General features: G+C 42.5%; 1 protein-coding gene across 1 annotated transcript in view; it reads left to right on the top strand.

Moving 5' to 3' along the window:
• APBB1IP (amyloid beta precursor protein binding family B member 1 interacting protein) overlaps positions 1 to 23,822 on the top strand; it is a 96,667-nt gene extending 72,845 nt beyond the window's left edge. Inside the window, exons 10-14 of the mRNA XM_087825668.1 lie at positions 2,603 to 2,713; positions 10,825 to 10,923; positions 12,046 to 12,160; positions 20,765 to 20,868; positions 23,263 to 23,822. Coding sequence (XP_087681794.1) covers positions 2,603 to 2,713; positions 10,825 to 10,923; positions 12,046 to 12,160; positions 20,765 to 20,868; positions 23,263 to 23,751 — 918 coding nt within the window. The 3' untranslated portion in view covers positions 23,752 to 23,822. The remainder of the gene's footprint in view (positions 1 to 2,602; positions 2,714 to 10,824; positions 10,924 to 12,045; positions 12,161 to 20,764; positions 20,869 to 23,262) is intronic.
• Positions 23,823 to 24,055: the final 233 nt, after the last annotated feature.

Genomic DNA, 24,055 nt, shown 5'->3' with positions numbered 1-24,055 from the left:
AAGTCACGGTGACGGTCCAGGTCTGTCGGGACTCTGTAGGGCTCTGTCATCTCGGTTGGAACGCAGGACAGGCACTATGGATGATGCTTGGCCCACGGCAGCTACTGCTCCTCCGTCTCAGTCTTGGAGCTGCTACTGTTCCAGCCCCACCATCCTCAGTCCAGTCCCACTCTGGGGATGTCACAGTTGACCGACGAATAATTTGTTTTATTTTAGAAATGTTATGTCTTTGGCATTTATGTATAAATGAGACATAAATAAACCTTCCACAAACAACACAGTGCTATTAGAGTAGGACAAGGGCGCTCTCTCACGGCTGCTGTTAACAGTGGAGTGGAGGAATCAGCCAGGAAGGCAAGAAAAAGAATAAGAAATGTATTTATTGGAAAAGAAGAGGCAAAAATTCGCTATTCATTGTTGACACGATTGTCTACCAGACAATGTTAAGACACTCAGCGGAAACACTATTAGGACCAAATAAATTTACCAAATCAGAAATTGTTTTCCTTTATACAAGCAATATACAAATTAAAATATAATGGAAAATGTTCCATACATAGTAGGAATAAAAATGCAAAATACCTAACCATTAACAAGAAGTGTTGAAGGCTTATATGGCATAAAATATAAATTTTAATAAAGGGAGCGAAATAACTGGATAAGTAGAAATGTGACAGGTTACTAGATATTGATGCTCACCCCCAATATTCTATATATTCAATCCCTAATTCATTTTACTTGAAGTTCACAGACTGTTCCTAAAATTAATCAGAAAGGTTATACCCCCAAAATTGTGAAGAACATTGAGATAGAACTCCTCCCCTAAAAAACATAAGATAAAAGTAGGATAGGTAGACACAAACAGATGAACAGAGAGCCATCTGCTCTAAAGGAAATTAAAGTAAGCATTTTATAGCAGTGGGGAAAGAATGAAGTATTCAATTAATAGCATTGAAATAAATGTACATCCACTTGGAAAAAAGTTTCCAGGCTTATACCATGTTCCAAATTAAATTCTAGACTAAGTAAACATATTTAGGAAAAAGGGAATATAAAATCTTAATAGAAAATATACATTAATATTTTCATAATTTAGGGGTAGGGAAGCCTTCTTAAGCAAGACTAAAAACTCAAGATTATAAGGAGAAAATTGACAGGTTTGACTGTACAAAGTTGTTCTTAATCCCTCATGGCCAAAGATCCAAACAAGAAATTAAAGATTAGCTATAGAGCCAGAGAGTACATCAGCAGCATGTATAACCAAATGTGAAGATCCATAAAATACAAAGAGTTCAGCAAATCAATAAGAACAAGATAAACATACTCGTAATAAAAAAAAGATAAAGCTTAGTGAGAATTGACAGAAAAAGAAATATCAGTAGCCACTGAATAATTAAAAAGTTGCTCCACTTACTAAAATCAGGGAAATGTAAATTGGTGAAATATTTCCTCCCATGAGACTGATAAAATTAACAATATTGATAATATCCAAATTTCAGTAGGAGGGGTAAGAGAAACAGGCACTCTGATGCACAGAAGTTGGAATATAAATTGGTATGAAACAGTATTTATAGTAAAATCACATTATGTTTTTAAAAATTGTGTGTGTGTAAGAATATGTATGTATGTGGGGATGTCTACACATACATATGTGTACAAATGCTTACCCAAAAACATCTGGAAGAATACTACCAAACTATTAATGATAGTACTTATGGAAAAGAGTGGACTTAGAAAAGGTAGTGATGATGGAAGATTTTCATTTTATTATATCTGTATATATGCATTATTCTTTCAATTATAATGCATATGTTTTATTTTTCTAATTAACAAATGAAAACTTTGAAAATCAAGAAGAAAATACCATACAGGAAAAAATGAACAACCATAAGTAAAGGCATAACTGTGCACTGAGGTGTAGCAATTCTGCCCTTCACTCTTTATTCACTAACTAGGTAAAGAATTACAGAAAGTGATGGGGAAAAAGTAATAGGACAAATTGGTCATTGAAGTGTAACCACATATGTAGATTAGAGGTGACAGTCTCCCCGTTATAGGTGGAGGAGAGGTTCCTGTTTCCATAGCAACTCCATCAGCCCTGAGGAGAAAGCATGAAAGGAATCTTTTTCTCAGGAGGAAATGCATGAAGTGTGCACTGATTTACTGACATCACATTTACCTCTCGTTGTTCCTCCTAAAGGGGACTTTTTTTTAATGCTCAATCATGAAGTCCATCACTGACTTAGAATGGCAAAAGCCAAAATGACATTTCTGACAAGGTGGCCGGCCACCTGGTCTTGTGCATCAATAATGATGTCTCAGTGACGGCCGTCAGCTGTGACCCTGGGGGTCCATGTGCAGGAGCCAGGACAGCAGTAGGATCTTCCCTCTACTCCTGGGCCTGCGGCATGAACTCCCTGGGTGACCTCCTTTACCTCTGAAAATGCTTTTAGAAAGCTAAACATGATGGATGCTTCAATAAATTACCTGAAATTGAATATTTTTCTACTAAAATGTCATCCTTAGTTGTGCCATCAAGAACAACCTTGGGAAAATATTAACTGTCAACTGTGTTACAGTTATTTTTTTCCTTCTCTTTCAGACATCTCGAGATCTGGCGTGTTTCATACAGTTTGAAAATGTCAACATTTACTATGGGACTCAGTGTAAAGTGAAATATAAAGCACCCACTGACTACTGCTTTGTTTTAAAGGTATGTTGTAAGAAGTCCTTACTTTATGTCTATAAGCAATTTGAGTTAATATTTCCTTTTAAGGAAAAAAATATTAAATGTTATATAGTTAACCACAAGTATAATAATATAATAAGCTTTTTATTTTAAACCAAAATAGGAAAAGGAGGGAACATTTCTGCAAGTTCAGATCATTCCCCAAGTCTACAACTCACAGTGAATCTGTCTGACAGTGTGGTGACTGCCAGAGGGGAAGGGGTGGGGCAGTGGAAGAAGGTAAAGGGGATAAATGGTGACGAAAGGAGACTCACCCTGGCATGATAAACACACAATACAACAAGCACCTCAAACCTATATAATTTTATTCACCAATTGCCACCCCAATCAATTCAACTTTAAAAAAAAAGAAAGAAAAAGAAAAAAGTAAAGGGAATCTGTCCCGGCTTCTTCATCACTTATGAAAATGAAAGCTCTACATTTTGAACAAATTTTATGTATAATTTTATTGATAATACTGACTAAATTTTTCAGATCTTTATTTATTGGACTCTTACTCCACTATAAGAAGTTTTTAGAAATTAAGAATTTAACAAGATTTCCTAGAAAAATACAGAAAATATAAAAACTAGGAAAAAAATCTTTTTTCTGCATCGGTTTTGTTTTTTTCTTAGTCAAATACAATAATTGGGCTCAGTCTTATTTAATAATTTTGACTACTAAGTAACCCATCCCTACACATTTACTTTTATTTATTTTTTATTATTATTATTATCGAATAATTGGTTGACGTGATTGGCTTCATTGAGGGCTCAGGATAATGTGTGGTGTTTATTTAGATGTTCATAGTCCACTTTGTTGTTACTGAGCATCTACTTTCATTACAAATAATAATAACAACAACCACTATTCTAGCTCAATCAGCCTGAACTCCCCCAGTATTTCTCAGCCAGGGCAATTTTGCCCCCCAGCAGACCTTTAACAATATCTAGAGACATTTTTGTTTGTCATGACTTGGGCTGGGGCTGTTACTTCTTATCTCTGATGGGTAGAGGTCAGGGACAGTGCTAAATACCCTACAATGCACAAGGCAACCCCTATAACAAAGGATTAGCTGCCCACAAATGTCAGCAGTGCTGCTGTTGAGAAGCCTGCCTTAGACAGAGTAGTCCAGGATAATGGCTGTACAGGGACGGGGGAAAGAGAGAGAGCAAGATTCATTCATTCATTCATTCATTCATTCATTCATTCATTCATTCAGTATTTACTGAATGCCAGCTATCTGCTAGGCACTGTCCCAGGTGCCAGGAATACAGAAGTGAACCAAACTTATGATAATCTCTGTCCTCATGGAATTTACATTCAGTGTGAGGGAAATGGCAATAAGCAAAAAACATGTAATGTGATGTCAGGGCATGATGAGGCTATGGATATAAAGCAGGGTAGGGGACAGATGTGCCAGGACTGGGGCCAGGAATTCTTTGGGTGAGGTGTTCAGGAAAAGGCTCTCCAAGGGAGTGACCTTTGACCAAGGGATGTGAGTGAAGTGAGCGAATAAGAATTATCTGGAGGAGACCGTTCCAGGAACAAGAACAGTAAGTGCAAAGGCCCTGAGGTGGGGCCTGTTGGGGTCAGAAGAAAGAGAGAGATGAGAAGTATTCCCCCGCCTACTTTAGGTTCCTGCACTTCTCTGTTCCTGGGATAGAAAGGGTAATGAGAATAATGGCAAACACTTATATAGAATCTAGGATGCAGTGTTTTAAGAATTTTACATATATTAACTCATTTAATCCTTTTATCAATCTTATGAGGTGAGAAGCCATGATTCTCCCTAGTTTATAGATGTGGAACCTAAGCGAGGATGAGAAGCCAGCTGGTGACTCAGAGATCACCTCTCTCTCAGACACTGTTTACTATGAAACAAAATATCTTCTCTTATCCACCATACCCCCACCACCAGCGCCCTTGAACTGTGTCTTCATTGTGTTCCTATCTGACCCCAAGGCCCTCGTTTGGAATCCTGAGACCCTGAAAAATCACCAGAAGGGAGGCCCTCATTTCCATGTGGGCATTTCTGTGCACTTCATCTCTGGAGTGTTGCCTATATCTCTCAAGCAGGGAGAAGGTTCTGGAGAAAGATTCTGAAATTGGTCAGTAAACTGGCTGAATCACAGTCAGGAGAGGCTCATTAGAAATAGATTACGTCAGGACACGTGCCCAGATTGCTTGCAGGAGGCAGCCGATCAATGACTCTCTCTCATTGTTGATGTTTCTATCTCTCTCTCCCTTCCTCTCTCTCTGAAACCAATAAAAATGTATTTTTTTAAAAAGAGAAAGGAATACAGATTACTGAATCAAAATGTTTAAGGATGGGGCCCAGAAATCTCCCTTTTTATTAAGCTCAGAGCGTTAGAAAGTATCCTAAGTCTGGTAATGAAATACCCTTCCAAGTGGACAAAACAGGATGAAAGTTGTCAAAAGGAGCAAGGGCCCAAACCATAGGGCTCAGCCACCAGAGACTGGAACAGGGATGTCTGGCAGGAGAAAGACAAGATTTCAGACCTAGAAGTCCCAAGATGGGATTTTAGACATAGTGAACAGTCTCAGTTTCCCGTGCTGACTCACACATTTGGGACTAGGTCCTAGAGTCATAGCTTGAGTTGAATTATCAGACTGGAACACAGGTTATCCTGGGCTTCAGTGAGAATGGAACACTGAGACCCGGGGTATTGGACTAGAACTTCTGAAACCCTTCTATCCAAGACCTATGCCTTCAGGAAAGAGCCAGGGCCTCCCTGACGGGGAAGAAAGCTCAGAGGTGGAGAAGCCAGCAGGCCTCATGGATCTAGGAACCAACAAGGGTCAGAGGCAACCCTAGTGGAACATGCATTTCCGTTTTTCTCACAATGACGATCAGTTCTGTCCTCAAGCCAATTTCTTCATGTGCAGTCACCCTGCTCATTTTGTTCTTTTACATGCTTGTCAGTTCCTTCCCAAAACATTGGCAATATCTATAAATTTGCTGAGTATAAGCCTCTATCACAGTTTGGAGAACTTGATTTATGAACATTTTGGTCACATATTTCCCTTTCTGACCACTATGAAAAAAAAATTGTTGATATTCAAATATTTCATTAGGATAAGCAGATTTACAGAATTCAAACAACGCATACATACATTTCAAAAGGAGTTCAAGATGTGGAGAAGCATGTTAAGAGATTGCATGATTCCATGGACACACACTAACAGATAAGTCCAGCCCAGAAGGTTTTTATTCAGTGTGAGCTTACTGATTATGCCAGACCACGGCGGATGCTATCAGAAAAATTGGAATTTGAGTCCTGGCCGTTGACCATAACCTGTCAACCCTCACAAACTCCTTTTTGCAGTCCCTCTGAAGATGACTGGCACCATCACCCACCGTATCAGTTTCCAGGGGCTGCGATTAACAAAATACAACAAACTAGGTGACTTTAAAGAACAGAAATGTATCCTGTCACAATCCAGGATGCCAGAAATTCAAAATGGAGACATCAGAAGAATTGGTTCCTTTGGAAGGGCTCTGAGGGAAAAATCTGTCCATGCCTGTCTCCTCTCTTCTGGCAAATTCCAGTGATCCTTGTCATTCCAGGGCTTATACCTGCATTACCTTAGCCTCTGCTTCCATTATCATGTGGCCATCTTCTCTCCATGTGTCTATGTTTTTTCTCTTCTTACAAGGACACTAATCAACAAATATTCTATTTCGGACTTTGACAGATCTTTGGAGGGAACACAATTAAACCCATAATCCCCACCTACTTTTCCAAGCTAGAAGAGAAATCATCCTTGAAGTCCATTCTCTTCCCTTTCTTAGCCAGTCCATCATCAAGTTCTGATTTTCCCTCAGAGACGTCTCTCCTCCAGCCCTCCATTTGTCTGTCCTTCCTCTGCACTGCGATCCACCTTCCACGTAGCCACCAGTTCTGCCTGTATTACTCTACTGTTTTAAAATGTCTGATAGACCCACTGCCTAGAGGACAAGTCCAGATACTAGTTCAACACATAGCCTTGGGCTCCATGACTTCTCTCCAGCTTATTTTCTGCCTCTTCTTTCCATGGCTCCCAGGCCTTAGCCACACAGACTTTCTAGATGCTCCTTAAATGTATTACAACATTCTATCACTTTCTCAGTCTGTTTTCAAAATTTACTATGAAATGTACCATGTCACAGAGTAATCATATATTGTGTACATGTGTGCCCCCCAGCAACAACCCTCGGCACTCCTTCTTAATTATGGTGTGAGCCTCCTACTCATCTTTATTTACCTAGGGCTTGGTATATTTCCAGGCACCCAGAGGTATTTGTTGAATGTGTGGAGCCTTGGTTCTAGTTATGGTTCTGACACTCTCTTTGGACTTGGACAAATGGCTTCCCCTCTCTTGCACTTGGTTTCCTCATTTGTAAGTTTAGAAGATCTGTAAGTTCCCTTTTAACAGGAAACTTACAATTCTGCAATTGCCCAGACCTCCGTGTTCTGTGCCAAGCTTCTCTCTTTTTATGGTCAGAAACAATCAAACCAGTTGCGGAAGAGTCTGGCTGGTGGCACTGAACCAGAATTTTTCCCTTAAACTGCTTTGCAAATCATTTTTCAACAAAAGTATCAGTTTGTCAGTAAACCCCTTGGCGAGGTCCCAAGACATCTGGAGAACCAGCACAGTGACTTGCTATATGATGTCTTGGGAGCCAAGAGGATTTGTGTTAACAAGGGAGCCAGGAAGGAGCCTGGTGTCCACTAGGTAGCTCATCTTAGAACCATAAAATCTGAGGATTGCCAGAGATCCTCGAGATCATCTGATGCTTAATTCTACTGTATATGTTCGTACTGCACATGTGGTGTAAGGAAGTTAGTGCAGCTCGTTCCACTAATGTTGGAGAAAATGAACCAAGATCTGTACATCTGCCTCCTCACCATAGGAGGAGCCACTGTTAGAACTCAAGTTCAAGAGCTCTTGCCTCTGTTTATGCTCAAAAGCCATATGTTTAAGGGAATGACCACATTTTACTCAATTTGGATGAAATTTATTGTACTCTTTAAGTGGATATCTCTATACAGACCGCTTTGTGCATTTCATGGCAAGTACAATGTGAGTTATAGTCTGCTCCTGGGAACCTGGCTCTCATATGACATGCACCAAATAAATAAATAAATACTCAAAACTTCTAATATAGCAAAACCAAGTCAACAGTATCACCTTTTTTAATTTCTCAGAAAAAAAAAATAGCTGCTTTCTAAGAACCATTTTAAGCACTAAATTGCTCAAGAGACAGACCCATGTTTACCCCTCTTTCTTGACAGTCAGAACAAGAACCTTGTTCTAAATTAGGGAACTGTGTTTCTGGTACTGAAAGAGAAAGACTTTGGTTTGGCTCTGTGAGTTTTATTGTTGAAAGGAGTGCTTCAGGCATTTGTGGAATGTCACATTCCATTCAGGGAATAAATTCTCAGCTTAGTATACTTTTCATCAATGTGACCTTCTGATTAATTAATGCTAACAAATCCTTCTTTACTATTGGGCCACTTTATCTGAGCTGATGTACAGTTTCAATTTTAAGGGACTCCAAAGGGGATGCTTAGTTGGGGTAACATTTACAAAAATAAAATCTAACGTTCATATCTGTCTATTCAGTTCAATAACTTATTAATTGCCTACCCTATGCTCAGCATTATTCTAGGCCCTAGAGATAAAGTCGGGAACAAGACAAATATTGTCCCACACTGAAGGAATTTAAAAATAAAGGCATTAATATTAAACTTAAGAAGAGAAAAAAGAAAAAGTCTGACTTGTTTGCTAATAGATACCAAACTGTTCACAGTGGTTAGTTTGGAGAGTGGGATGGGGCTGGTGGTGTTGGTGGGTGTGAGGGATAGATAAGAAGAGGATGTTCATTTTCCACTATAATGTGGTACTACTAAAAATAATTATTATAGGCATATATTACTTTTGTGTTTTATATATATATAACTATATATATATAACACATATATAAAATTTATTTTGAAAAGTTTGTCTTATAGAAAAGTTGCAAAAATAATAAAGTATTCCCTGTACAGTAAAAAAAAAAAAAAAAAATTCTAACATTCAGAATTAATGAGGAAGCACTGAACCCAATAACAAGGTGTTACACATTCAAAACGCATTCAAAAATGCGTGCTGCCATCTGTCAGCCAGAACAGAAAATGACAGGCAACATTCAGGAGCCTAATGTGGAGCTCAGGAGAGAGGGGAACCTGCGGTACCTAAATAAATAGGAACTGACTGTTCTTCAAATGATGCTGTCACAAATTCTGAGGGCTGAGGGACCTCAATAAAGGGAACAGTTTATATAAAGATAAAAGTATAAAGGTAGACTTTCTTCAATTGGCTCAAAGGCCAAAAGGAGGAATTCTTTATAATTTCTGAATGTTTCTGAGGGATCTTTAGAGTCTGGAATTTTGGCTTCATAGCTTGATATAAATGCATAAATTCTAAGGGGCAGGACAAGAGATTCCATGCTGCTAGTGGACCCCGGGGTAAAGTATATAGTAACCTCTCTGAGCCTCAGTTTTCCCATTTGTAAAACCAAGAATTACTAACCTCTCATCAAGCACTTAGGGTCTCTGTGGGTCTTGTTATTTGTTTGGGGCACAGATAGCAACACCAGTGACTCTCGCTGGCTGTGTCGTTAGATAGATCAGCAAGGTGACTACTCCACTGCTGCTTCTCAGATTCAAACTGAAGTTCAAGGCACAATGCCCTTGGCTTAGGTCAGCTTTGAAAATAGCCATTTCCTTGAAGGTCAGTGATTAAGCCAAAAGCAAAAGTGAAGTGGGGAGGTCTGTGCAAATACCCAGAAAGCGGGAGTGGACAGCTTCACTCCTTTCCTGCCCACTGAACATGGCTTCCAGCTCTCTTGGCAATCCATCTCACTTTCTGCACCACCAGCAATTGTATGCTTATCCTAGCAGGATTAACAAACTCCTCTGAGAAATGGAGGGGGGAGAAGGGGATGGGGGCATGCGGGTGAACACACACAATGGTTATGGTTGGAAATTATTTTCCTGTATCATAAAGCTTATGAAAAATTATAACCACCCACGAAAAGTTACATGGTTCACATCTTAGAACCTCGATTTGGTCGCCTGCCCCTTGTGGTATGGCCATAAGACTTCTGGCTGAACAAGAATTCTTGTACTTGTTTGTTTCTTTTAACAATTATTTCCATCTCTAGACTGGAATACTGACCATATACCAGGCCAAGTGTTAAGCCCTGGGGGTCTTCAGCAGTGAATGGCAGACATGGTTCCCACCCTCATGGAGTACACGGACTACCAGAGACATAAAACAGGGATTACAAATGCAGTGAGGATTCAGAAAGATGAGTGCAGGGTGAAATGTATGGCCAGGGGCCTCTGTCTCTCTTCCCCTCCCTGCCTGCGCATATCACTGTTCTCACTGATTGGGAGCTCCCAGAAGGGCTGATGATTCCTACTACAATCCCCAAGGTCATTGCCACTTGAGAATAGACAGAATTATTCCTTCTCCAGGCCATCCATCCAGAAGCCAAAATGGCCCATTTGGGTAGGAGAGGACAATTAAGAAAGGATAATTCCTGGTAGCAGAAATAACCCTAGGATTGACTAGGAGTCACCAAAACATTACTGATTCTGTGATATAAGATTTACGTTGGGTAAATTCCCTAATCTGGTAGATGGTGAAATGACTCAGATTTCTTTTGGGGATAGAAACATGGTAGATGTGAAAGCTTTCAAAAGTTGAAAAAGCAGAAGTGAAAATTATTATTTATAAGACAGTAAGGAGTACTTACGATAAATCATGTCCCAGATTTCTTAAATCCTTTCAAAATTTAGCTCGTTTTAAAAGTATCCCTCTTCTTAATCCTCAAATTGCTCCCAGTAATTTTTGCCATCTCAGGAAATCACATACATTGTCAGAGTTTTAAAAATTTTTTGAACTATTATACGCCTGAAACCTACATAATTTTATTAACCAATGTCACCCCAATAAATTCAATAAAAAAGTTTTAAAATTTCTTTGAAAGGCACTAATGAATGAAGAGTTTATAGATGGTCTTTGAAATGACTGTTTTCTAGCATCCCCAAATTCAGAAGGAGTCCCAGTACATCAAGTACCTCTGCTGTGATGACGGAAGAACTCTAAGCCAGTGGATCACAGGAATAAGGATCGCAAAGGTGAGCGAGCATTTGGACTCCACCCTCTCTTGAATTTGAATTTGCCTACCAGCTTCCTGGCCTGAGTCGTCTTCGTGCTCCTGAGAAATGATTGACTCATTCTTAATGGGTCAGTGCTGCCGATACTGTCCTTATTTATTTGCCCATTGGATTGTTGCAATAGGTGACGGGTAGAAACATGGACCCCTCCAATGATCTGAGAATCAGGGGCTTACTTTCACATGAGACTTTTCAGATCTCTCTTTACTCATGGAGAGCATTGCAAGTGTAGTGTGTAATTAAGAAACATGAGATGTAATTACATACATAAGGTATAGAATTATATAAAGACATGTCATCGGAACTGCATGGCTAAAGTGGTCCTCTGATGTCTGGGTAAAAGTATTAACTGTCTCTGCTAAACTGGAAAACTATTTAACACATGAAAAAAATTGTTATTGAAATACTGATACCACTGACCCTTAAACAACCTGGGGGTTAGAAGTGCTGACCCCTGCACAGTCGAAAATCTCAGCTGTTTTTGACTCCCCAAAAACTTTACTAATAGCCTACCTGTTGACTGGGATTACCGATAACATCAACAGTCAATTAACACATATTTTATTTTTTATTTTTTTAATCCTCACCTGAGGATATGCTTATTGATTTGAGAGGGAGAGAGAGACAGAGAGAAACATCCATCAGTCGCCTCCCCCACACACCTTGACAGAGGATCAAACCCCGAAACCTGGGAATGTGCCCTGACCGGGAACCATATCCACAACCTTTTGGTTTATGGGGCAGTGCTCCAACCAGTTGAGCCACCCAGCCTGGGCAATACATATTTTATATGTTATATGTATCATATACTGTATTCTTACAATAAAGCAAGAAAAAAAATGGTATTAAGAAAATTAGAAGAAAAAATACATTTATAGTATTTGTTGAAAAGAATCCGCATATAAATGAACCCACACAGTTCCAACCTGTACTGTTCAGGGGTCAATTATATTAAAAAACAACTTGGGGAAAAGGTAAAAAGAGTACTTTGAAGTATTTTCCCCCTCAATAAGTATATTGCAAATGAGTGCAGAATTTGGGATAAATGGATGACTTCTTGCTTCTTTTGTGTTTCCTCCCTAGTATGGAAAAACCCTCTATGACAACTATCAGCGGGCCGTGGCAAGGGCTGGGCTGGCCTCTCGGTGGACAAACCTGGGCACCGCCAATGCAGCTCCACCAGCTCCACCTTCTACAGGTACCATGCACAACAGAAATCCTGACGCTTGGTCAAGCTCAGAGCTCACGTTCAAACTTATCCAACACATTTTATAAAAACAGAGCTTTGTAGATGGTACAGAGTACATTTCCCTTCTGATGGTCAGGCTCAAGATCTACACGTATTGCCCTGGCCCATTGGCTCAATAGTTTGGCACACCTTCCCACACCATAAAGGTGGCAGGTTTGATTCCCGGGCAGGGAGCATACCTAGGTTGCAAGTTTCATCCCCTGTTGGGGCACGGATGGGAGGCAACCAATCGATGTTCCCCCCCATTCTAAAAAGAAAGAAAAAAAAATACCCTCGGGTGAGGACTTAAAAAAAAGATCTACACATACACACCCCTGTATCTGTTTCTTTATAAGTGATTTTTAGCAAAGCTTTGACCTTTTTTCAAGATATGCTTGTAGATAAGATGGTGATCACCAGTTTAAGAGTGAGCTGGTAGGGAGCTGTCTCATCAGAGTACAAATGTTCTATTTGTCCAAGAGATACCAGATTTTCTCCTTACCGGGTTCTTTGCCTCATGGAGTTGAAGAATGAAATTCATGGAGAACGGAAGAGTAAGGGAACGAGTACAAAGGTTTACTGTAAAGAAAGCAAAGCTCTGGGTGCAGGAGGGGTCCGGAAAAGGATTGCCTCCAAAGCTCACTAGCCTAGGGGTTTATATTTCCTATATTTGTTCCTCATGGGCTCCTTCTAAGAATTCTACCTTAGTGACAGCCAACCCTCATTGTTTTTAGTTTCCCACTTCAGGGGGCAGGATGTAGGGCAAACTTGTTTTTCTCTGTAGGGCAACCGTGTTTCTTTCATACTCTGTTTGCCTGAAACATGTCACCTTTGCATGGTTCCTTTTTCCTCAGGGTCCCCACCCTAAACTCCTGGCCATTTCTGGCTCCTCAAGGCTTCATTAGTCTCCAGCACACTGCCCACACCAAGGACAGGATCATTCCCTGATGTTCTGCCTCAGTGACCTCATGAGCCTTGTACCCAATCCTGGACATCACATTTTAAGGGGTAGCATTACGGCTCCTTGTTGTGTTTCTGAGGACAGGGTGTTGCGGGATGAAGTGGGCACTCTGTGCAGCGTTACATAGCTTCTGGTTCTTACAACAGCCCTGCAAAGTAGAAACTATTAGCCCACGCCCCAGTTGAGAAAACTGAAGCTGAGAGAAACTACTATCCAGTCTCCTCTCAGCAGCTGAGCTGTAATTCAAACACATTATCTTTATGATAATAATGGCTGAACTATCTGGAACCAACCATTTATGGCAGCAGTCTAGTCATCGTTTCCCAGTGTTAAAGGGTGGTCAAAGCAAAGGCCAGCATTTATGGTCTTTGCTGCTTGAAAGGGTAAAAGCAGCTTGAATGTGTGGAAGTTGCCATTAGGGCGACTTGAGGAACATTTAAAGATACTTCTTTTAGATGTGTCCAGTCTGGCTGCCCTGTGAATGGTGAGTTTCCTGGAAGAGTTGTTTTCTGCAGAGCACTTAACACAATTTGTAATTTTACGTACCCATTCATTTGTTCCTCGCCTGCGTTTTCCACCAGACTCTTAAGTGTCCAAAGAACAGCCACCATTTCTGCTTGTTCCACGGTGCATCCCCAGGCTTTACAAGGCTGGCGTAGAGTAAATATGTGTTGAGTTAGTAAATAAAAGGTTGCCAGGACTGATTGGGAGCTAGTTTCAGCGACCCTAGAAGGAATCCTAATTTCATCAGTCTTCCACTTAGGGGTGAAACATCACTTGAAGTTCCTAGGCTCTCACTCTCCGGGACGAGGCATCCTGGGGTATTTCTGTCAGGGGCATCCGCCCCCTTTCCAACAGACTGCTGACCTCCTTCTGGGGCAGAGACTGTATAGCCTAGAGTCTCACTCACTGAGAGTGAACCATAGGTCCTAAGTTCTTTGACCTTGGGGGAACTCTAAGGCACCTTTCCAGACAGCCAAAAAATCTTTTTGTTCTGAGTATTTTTCTCTGAAATGAGGATCACTTCCTTTAGTTGTATTTCTTACCAAGTCTTATAATTTTTCTAGTTATCTTTCACCACCATCACCTCTACCTCTTAGCTAGCTGACACACCAGCTATGTAATTATGAGCTGAACAGTTTTAAAACAATTGGGATACCTTAAGGATATCAGCTATTTCCCAGAATTAAGCAACTCGTGTTTTGCACATAGTGTTACCTAGACAGGTTTCATGTATCTATCAGGAAGTGTTTAGGTCAGTAACTAGGAAGAGCCATTTTCAGTCAGGCTTGCAGGAGCTTCATCGTTGGCTAAGTTGTATACATTCAGACCACAGACCCTTTTCTGTGGTTCAGTAAAGACTAGGTCTGGTCTTTAGCCTCAATTTCTGACACAGCTTCAATAGCCTGTGGAATTTCCTGAGTGATGGGAGTGTCTTTGTTAAGCTAAGAGATGACTCTGGGGTGGACTTTCAGATGGGGGCTGGTCACCAAAAAGACCAAGCACCTGATTAGAGGGTTAAAACCTCCAGGGGTGTGACCTCCAGGGAGAGGAGGTGGACTGGAGTTTGAGCTTGGTCACAGGGCCAGTGATTAAGTCCATCCTGCATATGTAATGAAGCCCCAGTGAAAACTTGAGACACTGAAATTTGGGGGAGCTTCCTAGTTAGTGAACATATGAATGTGCCAGGAGGGTGATGTGCCCTGACTCCATAGGGAGAGGGCATGGAAGCTTCAAGTCCAAGACCTTGCCATATGTGTATCCTTTATAATAAAACTGTAAGTATAGTGTTTTCCTGAGTTTTGTGAGTCATTCTAGGGAATTACTGAACCTCCTGAGGGGGTCATAGGAACCCCTGAACTTGTAGAGGGCTAGTAGTCAGAAGTTTGGGTGACTGGCACTAAAGTGAGGGCTGTCTTATGGAGATTGAGCCCTCAAATTGTGGAGTCTGGTGCTAACTCTGGGTGGTCCCATCAGAACTGAATTTCAGCCCCCTTTTGAATTGCACCCAGGACCCACTTGGGGCAGAAATGGAGTACTCTCCCTGCCAGGGCCTTAGGTCTGCCAGTTATGTATATGTCAGAGGTCATGGGGATTTGGGAATGTTGTGAGATGCTATTATCATAGGGCACCCACAGATCCCATATCCAGCTATAGGCATCCCTCCTGGGAAGGTCCCAAGAAAAAGAATTATATACACCAGGAACACAGAACTAGAATTCTGCATTTTGCTTAGCTGGGCCAGTGTGCATAATGCCTAACTCAAGGCTCTTTGGTAAAATAAACTAGAGCTTGTGGTTTAAACCCAAAGCCTGAAATGGACATCTCTCCCCTAAGTCTCAGTCTTAATACCAGCCTCAGCCAAAGGTAACTACAGCACCAGTCATTTAAAGAAAAAGAGGAAGAAAAGAGGGGAACAACGGAGGTGGACGGGATGAAGGACGAAGGGAAGAGAACAGAATGACTGTCCTTAACCCACAATGACGCTGCCCACTGTTACCCTAGTAGATGTGGAGAGTGAGGGAAGGGGAGGGTAGGAGCGGAAAGACTTCTCTAGGGCGAGGACAGGGATTGAGACATCCTTTCCTCCTGGAGGGCTTTACATACAATAGACATTGACTCCACCACAAATTTGTGGACATCAACCACAAATGGTCCCTATTACTGCCTCTCGATCTTACTATGTTTCTCTTGTCCAGTTTCTCTAGACTATGGCCCCCAGAGAACACTGGCAAGGTCTGAAAACATTTGTGGTTCTCGCACCTTGGGGGATGCTGGGGCCATCTAAGGGGTAGAGGGCAGGGATGCTGCCCCTCCTACAGTGCACAGGACAGCTCACACACAAGGAATTTTCTAGTCAATAATGTTGAGGAAACCTGTTCCAGTCAATGTAATCTTCGAGTTTCCCTAATTATCTTAGATTTACTTCACTCTCCTCAGACTTCCAACCCCCCAGCTCCTTTACTCTCATCAGAGAAAATGGAACCATCAAAAGGGAACTCCTTTAACTTCCCACCAACAAACCCAGCAACTTGTCTGCACCTGCACCCATCCTGGACTGCGCCCATTATGTTACCTCCTAACAACAGCCAACTCTTCCATACATGCTCTGGTCCCCTCTTCTGACACCAACTGGTGTACTGCAGCACAGCTCTGACCCCACAGGCTAAGGACACCGTCCCAAGGAGGCTGCACTTCCTTCAGATGCCAGCCGCACTTCAGGAGTTTCCAGGCCACCCACAGTTTTGACCTCCTGGCTACAAACTTGGGGGTTTCCATGACCCTCTCAGATTCAACAGTTTGCTAGAATGACTGAAGGAACTCAGGAAAATGTTATTCTTAGGACTACAACTTTAATAGAAAAGATATAATCAGAACCAGCCAAATCAAAAGACACGTAGGGTGAGATCCAGGAGGGTCCTGGATGCAGAGCTTCCATTTCACCTTCATGTGTAATTAGGGTGCAAAACACTCCCAGCACTTTGATGCACTCACGACCAGGAAGCTCCACTGTGTTCACTGTCCAGAGTTTTTACTGAAATTTCATTTCACAGGCATGATTTCTTTTTTTAATCCTTACCTGAGGAGTGAGAATATTTTTTCCTCATATTCCTAATATTTTAGAGAGTGGAAGGCGGTGGGGAGAGAGAAACAGTGTGAGAAAGACACATCAATTGGTTACCTCCCACATGCACCCTGACTGGGGGCAGGGATTGAACCTGCAGTGCAGCTATGTGCCCTTGACCAGAATCGAACCCCTCTGCTACACAAGCCGGCGCTCTAACCACGGAGCCACGCCGGCCAGGGCCATGGGCATGATTGATTGAATCATTGGCAACATGATTGAGTTCAGTCCCCAGCCCCCTCCATTCCCCAGAGGTTAGGGTCTTTCTGGTAAGCAGCCCCCATCCTGAGCCACATTATTAGCATAAACTCATATGTTATCTTAGGTTCTCACGAATAACAAAGATACTCACTCAGATAACTTGGGAAATACAAGGGTTTTAGAAGTTCTGTGCCAGGAACCCAGGATGAAGGCAAGACAGGTGCTTCCTTATACTTTTCTCTCCTGCTCTACTGGGCCCTTCTCATCAACATGGCTCCCTTCTTCAAGCAAATTTTAAAACCTTACGATGCCACACCCCCCTCCAGCTACTGCCTCACCTGACAGCCAGACTATTCTAAAGGGTGGACCACATTTGCTGTCTTCTACTTCCACTCTTCTACTTCCATTCACTCTTCCACCCATCCAGTAAGGCTTCTGCCTCCATTACCCCATAGAAAATGTTCTTGCTAATCTCACCAGTGGCCTCTATGTTGCTAAATCTAACTATTGCTAACCCCTCTTCTTATCTGACTTGTCAGCAACATCCACACAGTTGACCACTCCTGCTTGAAACAATCTCCTCTATTGGCTTTCAAGATATCACACACTCCAGATCCCCACCTCACCCCACCTTCTCGATTTTTTTCTAACTTCCTCTACTAACTGTTCTTCTTTCCCACTTTAAATTACCCAAGGCCAGTCAATTCTAACCCTTTTCTTATTTTATACAATCTCCCTAAGTGCTTTAACCCACTTTCAGCACCATCTCTAAGTATACAAATCCAATCCAGCCTTCTCTGTTGACCCCCAAACCAATGTATTGAACAGTCTGCTCCATGGCTTCCCTAGGATACGCCACAGACAACTCAAACCCAACATCTGTAAAACTGATATCATCTTACCCTCCAAACTTGCTCCCCTACTGTTTGTTGTTCTGTTTCCGTAAATAGTATCATCATCTGCCCAGCTGGTCATGTAGGACACAGGCAATAAAAGCTCACTCACCCTCAAATCCATTCACTCCTAAATCCTGTTGATTCTTCCTTCTAAATATTGGTTAAATCTGTCCTGTTTTTTCATCTCTATTGCCATCAAACCGAAGCCATCTTTCGCTGGCCTCATGCACTAGTTGAGTTGAGCTGGCCTCCAGCTAAGCCTACATTTGCAGGCTTCTTCCCCTCCACGAGTCACCTTCCCTTACCTAAAGCCCTTTGGAAGCTTGCCACTTCTCTCAGATAGTCTCAAATCCTCAGCAAGACCAACAAAGCTGCATAATATGGGCTTGCCCATCTCTCCTGCCTGTTTCTCCATCCCTGTCTTCCTGTTCCTACCACATATGCCATTTGCTTTTGCCCAGTTCTGCAAATCCCCCAGCACCATCCTTTCTGAAACAGAGATTTTATCCCTACATAGCCTCAGGTCTCAAGTGACCTGTCCTTTGTAAGCCACTCATAATTAATAATCTGTTAGGGTTTGGGGCTGGTGATGCAGGCTATGAAAGATTTCACAACTAAGAGAAGAGATACAGAGAAAAAGTTTATATTACTTTCCCCCACCCCCAGAAGGGAAAGGGCTGATGCATGATAATCAATACAATGGCAAGAATCTAAGGGCCAGCCTGCTTTTAAGCAGGTACATTGCTAGGCGACAAGGAAGGGAGGGGTTTGGGTTGTCTTGAAGTTGATCAGGTACCAGGGAGGTTGTCCTGAAAAGTTATACTTTGTTTGCTTTCCAGGAGATAGTCGACAGACGTCCTAGGGAGGTGTCTTAGTATTTTCCCCAAGCCTGTGAAACATGCTTGGAGCAAAAGTTACAAAGAGTGCAAAAGAGGCCTGTTTGAAGGGGAGGGGGAAGGGAACCTTCTACTAACTAGAGACTCCTCCTCAGTGTGAATTATCCCTGGGTTGTGAAAACAGCAGTGGGGAGGGGGGTGCAAAGAATGTAGCCTTGAGAGCAGCTTATCTTGTCCCACCCTTTGAACAGAGGGGCTGTTTGAATCAGAGAAACCAACAATCTTGGGGCTTAATTATGAGGTGCTTCTCATAAATTGTGGAAGGCCACAGCAAAGACAAAGAGAGGCCTTTTTCTGGCCTTATAGTCTGTGTGATTATTAGTTTAGTATCTGTTCCCTCCTCTAGACTGATGGAAAGCATGAGGTCAGGGACCGTTTCTATCTTGTGTATTGTGGTTCCCCCAGCACCAAGTGCAGTGCCTGGCAGATAATAGATGCTTAGCTGGAATTCAAAGATGGTTGGGACGACAAATGAAAAAATGATTTAATACCTTGTAGGATTTCTCTGAAGATTAAGTAAAATAACGTATGTTAATGACCTTAATGCTAAATGCAATATAAATGTTAGTTCCATTCCTTCTAAATGAATGCTTAAAACCAATTTTTGAAGAACACCATTGCAGCAGTCAAGTGAGATTTCCATTGATTAAAAAGGTGAATCTTGTACATGATGGAATATCCTTACTAAATAGTAAATTAACCCATGTTGGTGCTGCTGTAGTCTTATCAAAAATTCTTAGGTTCTGTCATTGACATCAGCCCTACAGAGAACAAACATGCTGAGATTTTTTTAAATAAACCATACTGGGAACCACTAATTTTTTAGAGACAGTGGAAGGAAGGGAGAGAGGAGAGGAGGGAGAGAGAGAGAAAGAGAGAGATAGGGGAACATCAATGTGAGAGAGACACATCGATTGGTTACCTCCCACATGTGGGGCACCAGGGATTGAACCTGCAAGCCAGGTATGTGCCCCTGACCGGCAGTGGGACCCGAGACCCTTTGGGGTGCAGGCTGATGCTCTAACCACTGAGAAACCAGCCAGGGCCATTGATTTTTGATTAATGGCAGTTTTTCTTTCTTACTGGACAGTAGTCATGGAGGTTTTTTAGTACTTATTAAGTGATTTCATGACTTCGGCAACTACTTTCAGTCAGGACTCTATATGGCAATTGACAAAAATCCAACTCAATGTAGTTTAAGCTACAAAAAGTGAGGGGGAGAGATTTATTAACCCACAAAACTAGAAAGTCCAGGGGTAGGCTGCTTTCGGGTATAGCAGGATCCAGAGGTTGAAGTGGTGTCATGAAGATACTGTCCCTGTGAGATGGCAAGGATTGCCACTGACCCTCTAGGCTTATTTTTTCACACAGCAAAAATCTTAGTTCAAAGATTCTCATCTCTGGAAAAGTCCCAGGAAGGGCTCTGTTTCATGCCCATTCTTAAGCCATCTCGCTTCACCCAGGGGGATGCCGTCTTCTGCTCCACCAGGTGGAGTGGTGGGATTGGCCCTTTGCAAACCATGTGGGTTATGAAGGGGGGTATTTGGGCGAGGCTGCACATTTTGCTCAGTTCCCTCTACTATTTTTGTGCCCAGAGTACCTTTTGCTGAGGATAATGTTAAGAAGTTGTTCCTATACATAGCAGGGTATGAAACCAGATACATTTCAACAACAGGAATTTTTTTAAAGAGGTTTTTAAGGTTTATTTTCCAATGACCAAAAGTGTTTAAAAGCAGAACATACTAGTCTGTTGTCCCCCAGGTAATCCAGATTTTGTAGCCTGTATAAAGCATGCACTTTCCTGAACTATTTGCAGAACCTCACAAAGTCTTGACATAAAACCTCAGGTTTTTCCTAAGGCCCAGTTAACCATACTATGCCCATGAATCCCTTTCCTTTGCATTGGAGATATAAACTGCTTTATATTTTCAGATGGACTTTCAAGAATGTTGAAATGTCTTCCCCACTCTTCTTGTCTTTCTTCCTCCCTCTCAGGACTTAAAACAGGCACCGCCCAGGCCAATGGTCAGATTCCCCAGGCTGCACACTCTGTGAATGCTGTTCTTGAAGAAGCCCAGAGACAAGTTGACACAACTAAGGTAGGCCAGAGAGCAACAGACATAATTATATCAAACTGTCACCGGTAAACCCATATTCTAAACCATTAGTGGTGTTCTAGTAACTGGTCTTTTAAAAAGAAAATAGCTAGTTACAACTAACAGATTATAACTTCATTTAGGTAATTGCTTTATATTTTTTATCTTAAAATTCTATAGCCTAGAATGGAAAGTTAAAACCAACTGCTATCACACTGCTTTGGGAAAATGTAAGATTCCTTTTTTAATGCTGAGGATTGATAACTGTTTTTAATTTAGCTACATATATCTGACTGAAGCGATTTTCTTGGTTTAGTCAACGGTTTTACACTGTCTGAAAGTGGCTCCTGCGTTTTAAGCCCTTGGGATTTCTACTTACTTTTTCTGAATAAATTAGAGCAACCAATTAGTCAGAAGCCCTACATTAAATGATTACTGAGTCCCAAAACCAGATTAAAAGACTACTAATAAAAGGATTTCACTATAAAATGTGCAATTTATATTTTTCTGTTAATGTTCTACATATATTTCAGGGTGATGGAGAAGAAAACACGTTTTAAAATAATAGCCAAATTGGTATAACATTCTCTCTAACTTTTTTTCAGTAGAGGAGGTTAATGAAGATTCATTAAATATATCTAAAAGCTGTAGTTAAAAGCTATAATTTAGTTACTAGCCCAACTGGTAACATCTCGACTATACCAGTTTCCTTGAAACTTGCCATGTGTGTGACTCAAAACAACCTTAAATAATTGCACCTTCAGAAAATTTTCTCTTCATTTCCACCTTTCATTTTGTCCATCAGCCAGTGGTGGAAACAAATCAATCTTATTTTGATTGAACTTCTCGGAATTTGTGAAAACCACTGTAGACAGTTATACGTTGTGTTTCTGCCATCTCATCGTGCATGTGCTTTCAGCTGTTATTTTCACGGTTTCTGTGATGCCAGCTGAAGACAAACATTTTTAAATACTGAAAGCAATGAAAAGGATCCCGGAATAGAAATCACTTAACTATATGTGAACACCAATTCCCCAACTGACTGTTCAGAAATTTTTTAAAAGTACATCATCAGTTAATTAGCTTATCATGTTAAGCAAATAAACTAAATAAAGTAGAAACTCTATCATAAGGCACTTTCTTAGGAAAAAACTTGAAAATGGAATCTGTAGTTGGAAGAGGTTATTAGACAAAGAAAGAAAATGAAATCCTGATAAAATGTAAATTACAATGATAGTTATCACTGAATTGAGGGACTCAATTCAGATGCCTGAAATTTCTGGGGAAGTTGCATTCTATAAATATAATTTATTATCATCTCTTCAACTATTGGCAGAAGAAGGTCTGTGCTTTTGTTAGCCTTTGGCCAAGTTTGGTGTTTTGGTTTCTACCAATAGCACATGCCTCATGATTTTCCTCTTCAGAACCACTCACATTGACCTCATTTGATCGCATCTTAACCCTGAGACATAGGCAATAATAGGGATTATAATTAGCCAGCCGGCTTTCACACAGCTAAGAAAAGGTAAATCCTTAGGACTGTGGACCCGGTGTGCGCCTTCCCGCTCCACCCACCTACCACATGCCCTGAAGCTGTTCTGTCAGAGGGAGCAAGCCTGTAATTAGCGCCTCCCTAGAAGCCCAAGGTCCTGGGAAAATGCCCTTTTCTTCTCAGCGTGCCAGCAGGGAAACATTTCTTTGCCAGGACAGGAGGCCTTTATGCTGGGTTTGCACAAAGGTTACCTGGAGCCCAGAGAGAACTATTCTGGTTTTCTTTTTCCCTTCCACCTTCTTGGTGCTAATCAAAGTAGGACATTTGAGATTTTGGGAAGGTTTTGGGACACTCCTTAACCAGGTCTCTGCCACTGAGGATGTGGTACAGGGGCAAAGAAATCTTCCAGACACCTGCTCCTGACAACTGAGCTTCACAACCAGCTCAACTCAGGCCGAGAAAAATGCTATGGATGCATTTGCCTGTGACCCTGGGGCTTTTTCTTGGGAACCAAGGCCTAAGTGGGAATTCCAGGAGAGGCGGTTTGCTTCTATTTTTAACTCCTCAAGCTACCTCTCAACTAGCTAAACTGTAACCCATAACATTGGTCCTGAGGCGATACGTAGTCTAAAACACAGCCTGCAACTCCTGGGACAGTGCAGTCTTGCAGTCTTCCGTTTAGAGGAGGCGCGGTGGGTTTTAGGGCCGGGGTAATACTGTTAAAGCGCTTGGAGCCCTCTCCCCTCCCAGAGGAAAGATGGGCTCAGGAACAACCTTGTAGCCCCAGGGTCGGGCCCGAGGCTCCCGGGGAGCAGACAGGGCCGCGATCAGCGCGCCCGGGGGCGACGGCAGCGTCACCCCACCGTGGCCCTGGCGAGAGTAACGCTGGTGTTGCTTTGTTGCAGGACCAGAGGCCAGCTCTTGGCCACCAGGACCCGGGGGCGCCCCGGGCCCATCACGCTCCCAAACCCGGCCTGCCGCCGCCCCCTCCCGTGCGGCGGTCCTCGGACACCAGCCGCAGCCCAGTGATACCCCCCAAGCCCAAGGGCACGGGCTTCCCAGCGCCGCCCGACGACCTGCCGCCGCCGCCCCCGCCGCCCCCGCCTCTGGACGACGACGGGCTCCCGCCGCCACCCCCGGATTTTAACGACGAGCCTCCGGACTTCGTGCCCCCGCCTCCGCCAGCGCTCGGGGGGGACGCGGGGTCATTACCTCCCCCGCCCCCGCCCCCACCCGCCCTGGCGCCCGGATCCCAGAGGCCGTCCCCCGTTGTCACGAAAAGGCCCCCCATTCCCCCAAAGAGGCAGGAGAGCCCGGGGCCGCCCAGCGGGGAGCAGGATTTCATGTCAGACCTCATGAAAGCCCTGCAGAAGAAGAGAGGCAACGTGTCCTAAGGGGAACCTGCGGGTGTCTTTGCGGGACAGGGTCTCGTCCTTTCCAACCGCGGGTATTTTTTGTGACTTGATTGTCCAGACATCGTGGTCATTTTAGAGAAAATACTGAAGTGCTGGCACTAGGAAGGATGCAGAAGGTATCGCCGCTCCCCAGTGCCTTCCTAGCCAGTAAACTAACAGAGTGTAGGGCATCTTTCCGCTGCGCTGTCTGTCCTGTGGTTTCCAAGTCACTGGATGTGTCTCACCTTCCAAGCCAACCAAACTGGTGTGTGAAGCTCATTCAGTTTATGATGTTCAGAGCATC

Source organism: Miniopterus natalensis, chromosome 1, assembly GCF_054644295.1.
Source record: "Miniopterus natalensis isolate mMinNat1 chromosome 1, mMinNat1.hap1, whole genome shotgun sequence".
Taxonomy (NCBI): domain Eukaryota; kingdom Metazoa; phylum Chordata; class Mammalia; order Chiroptera; family Miniopteridae; genus Miniopterus; species Miniopterus natalensis.
This window is presented reverse-complemented; position numbering and strand designations above follow the sequence as displayed.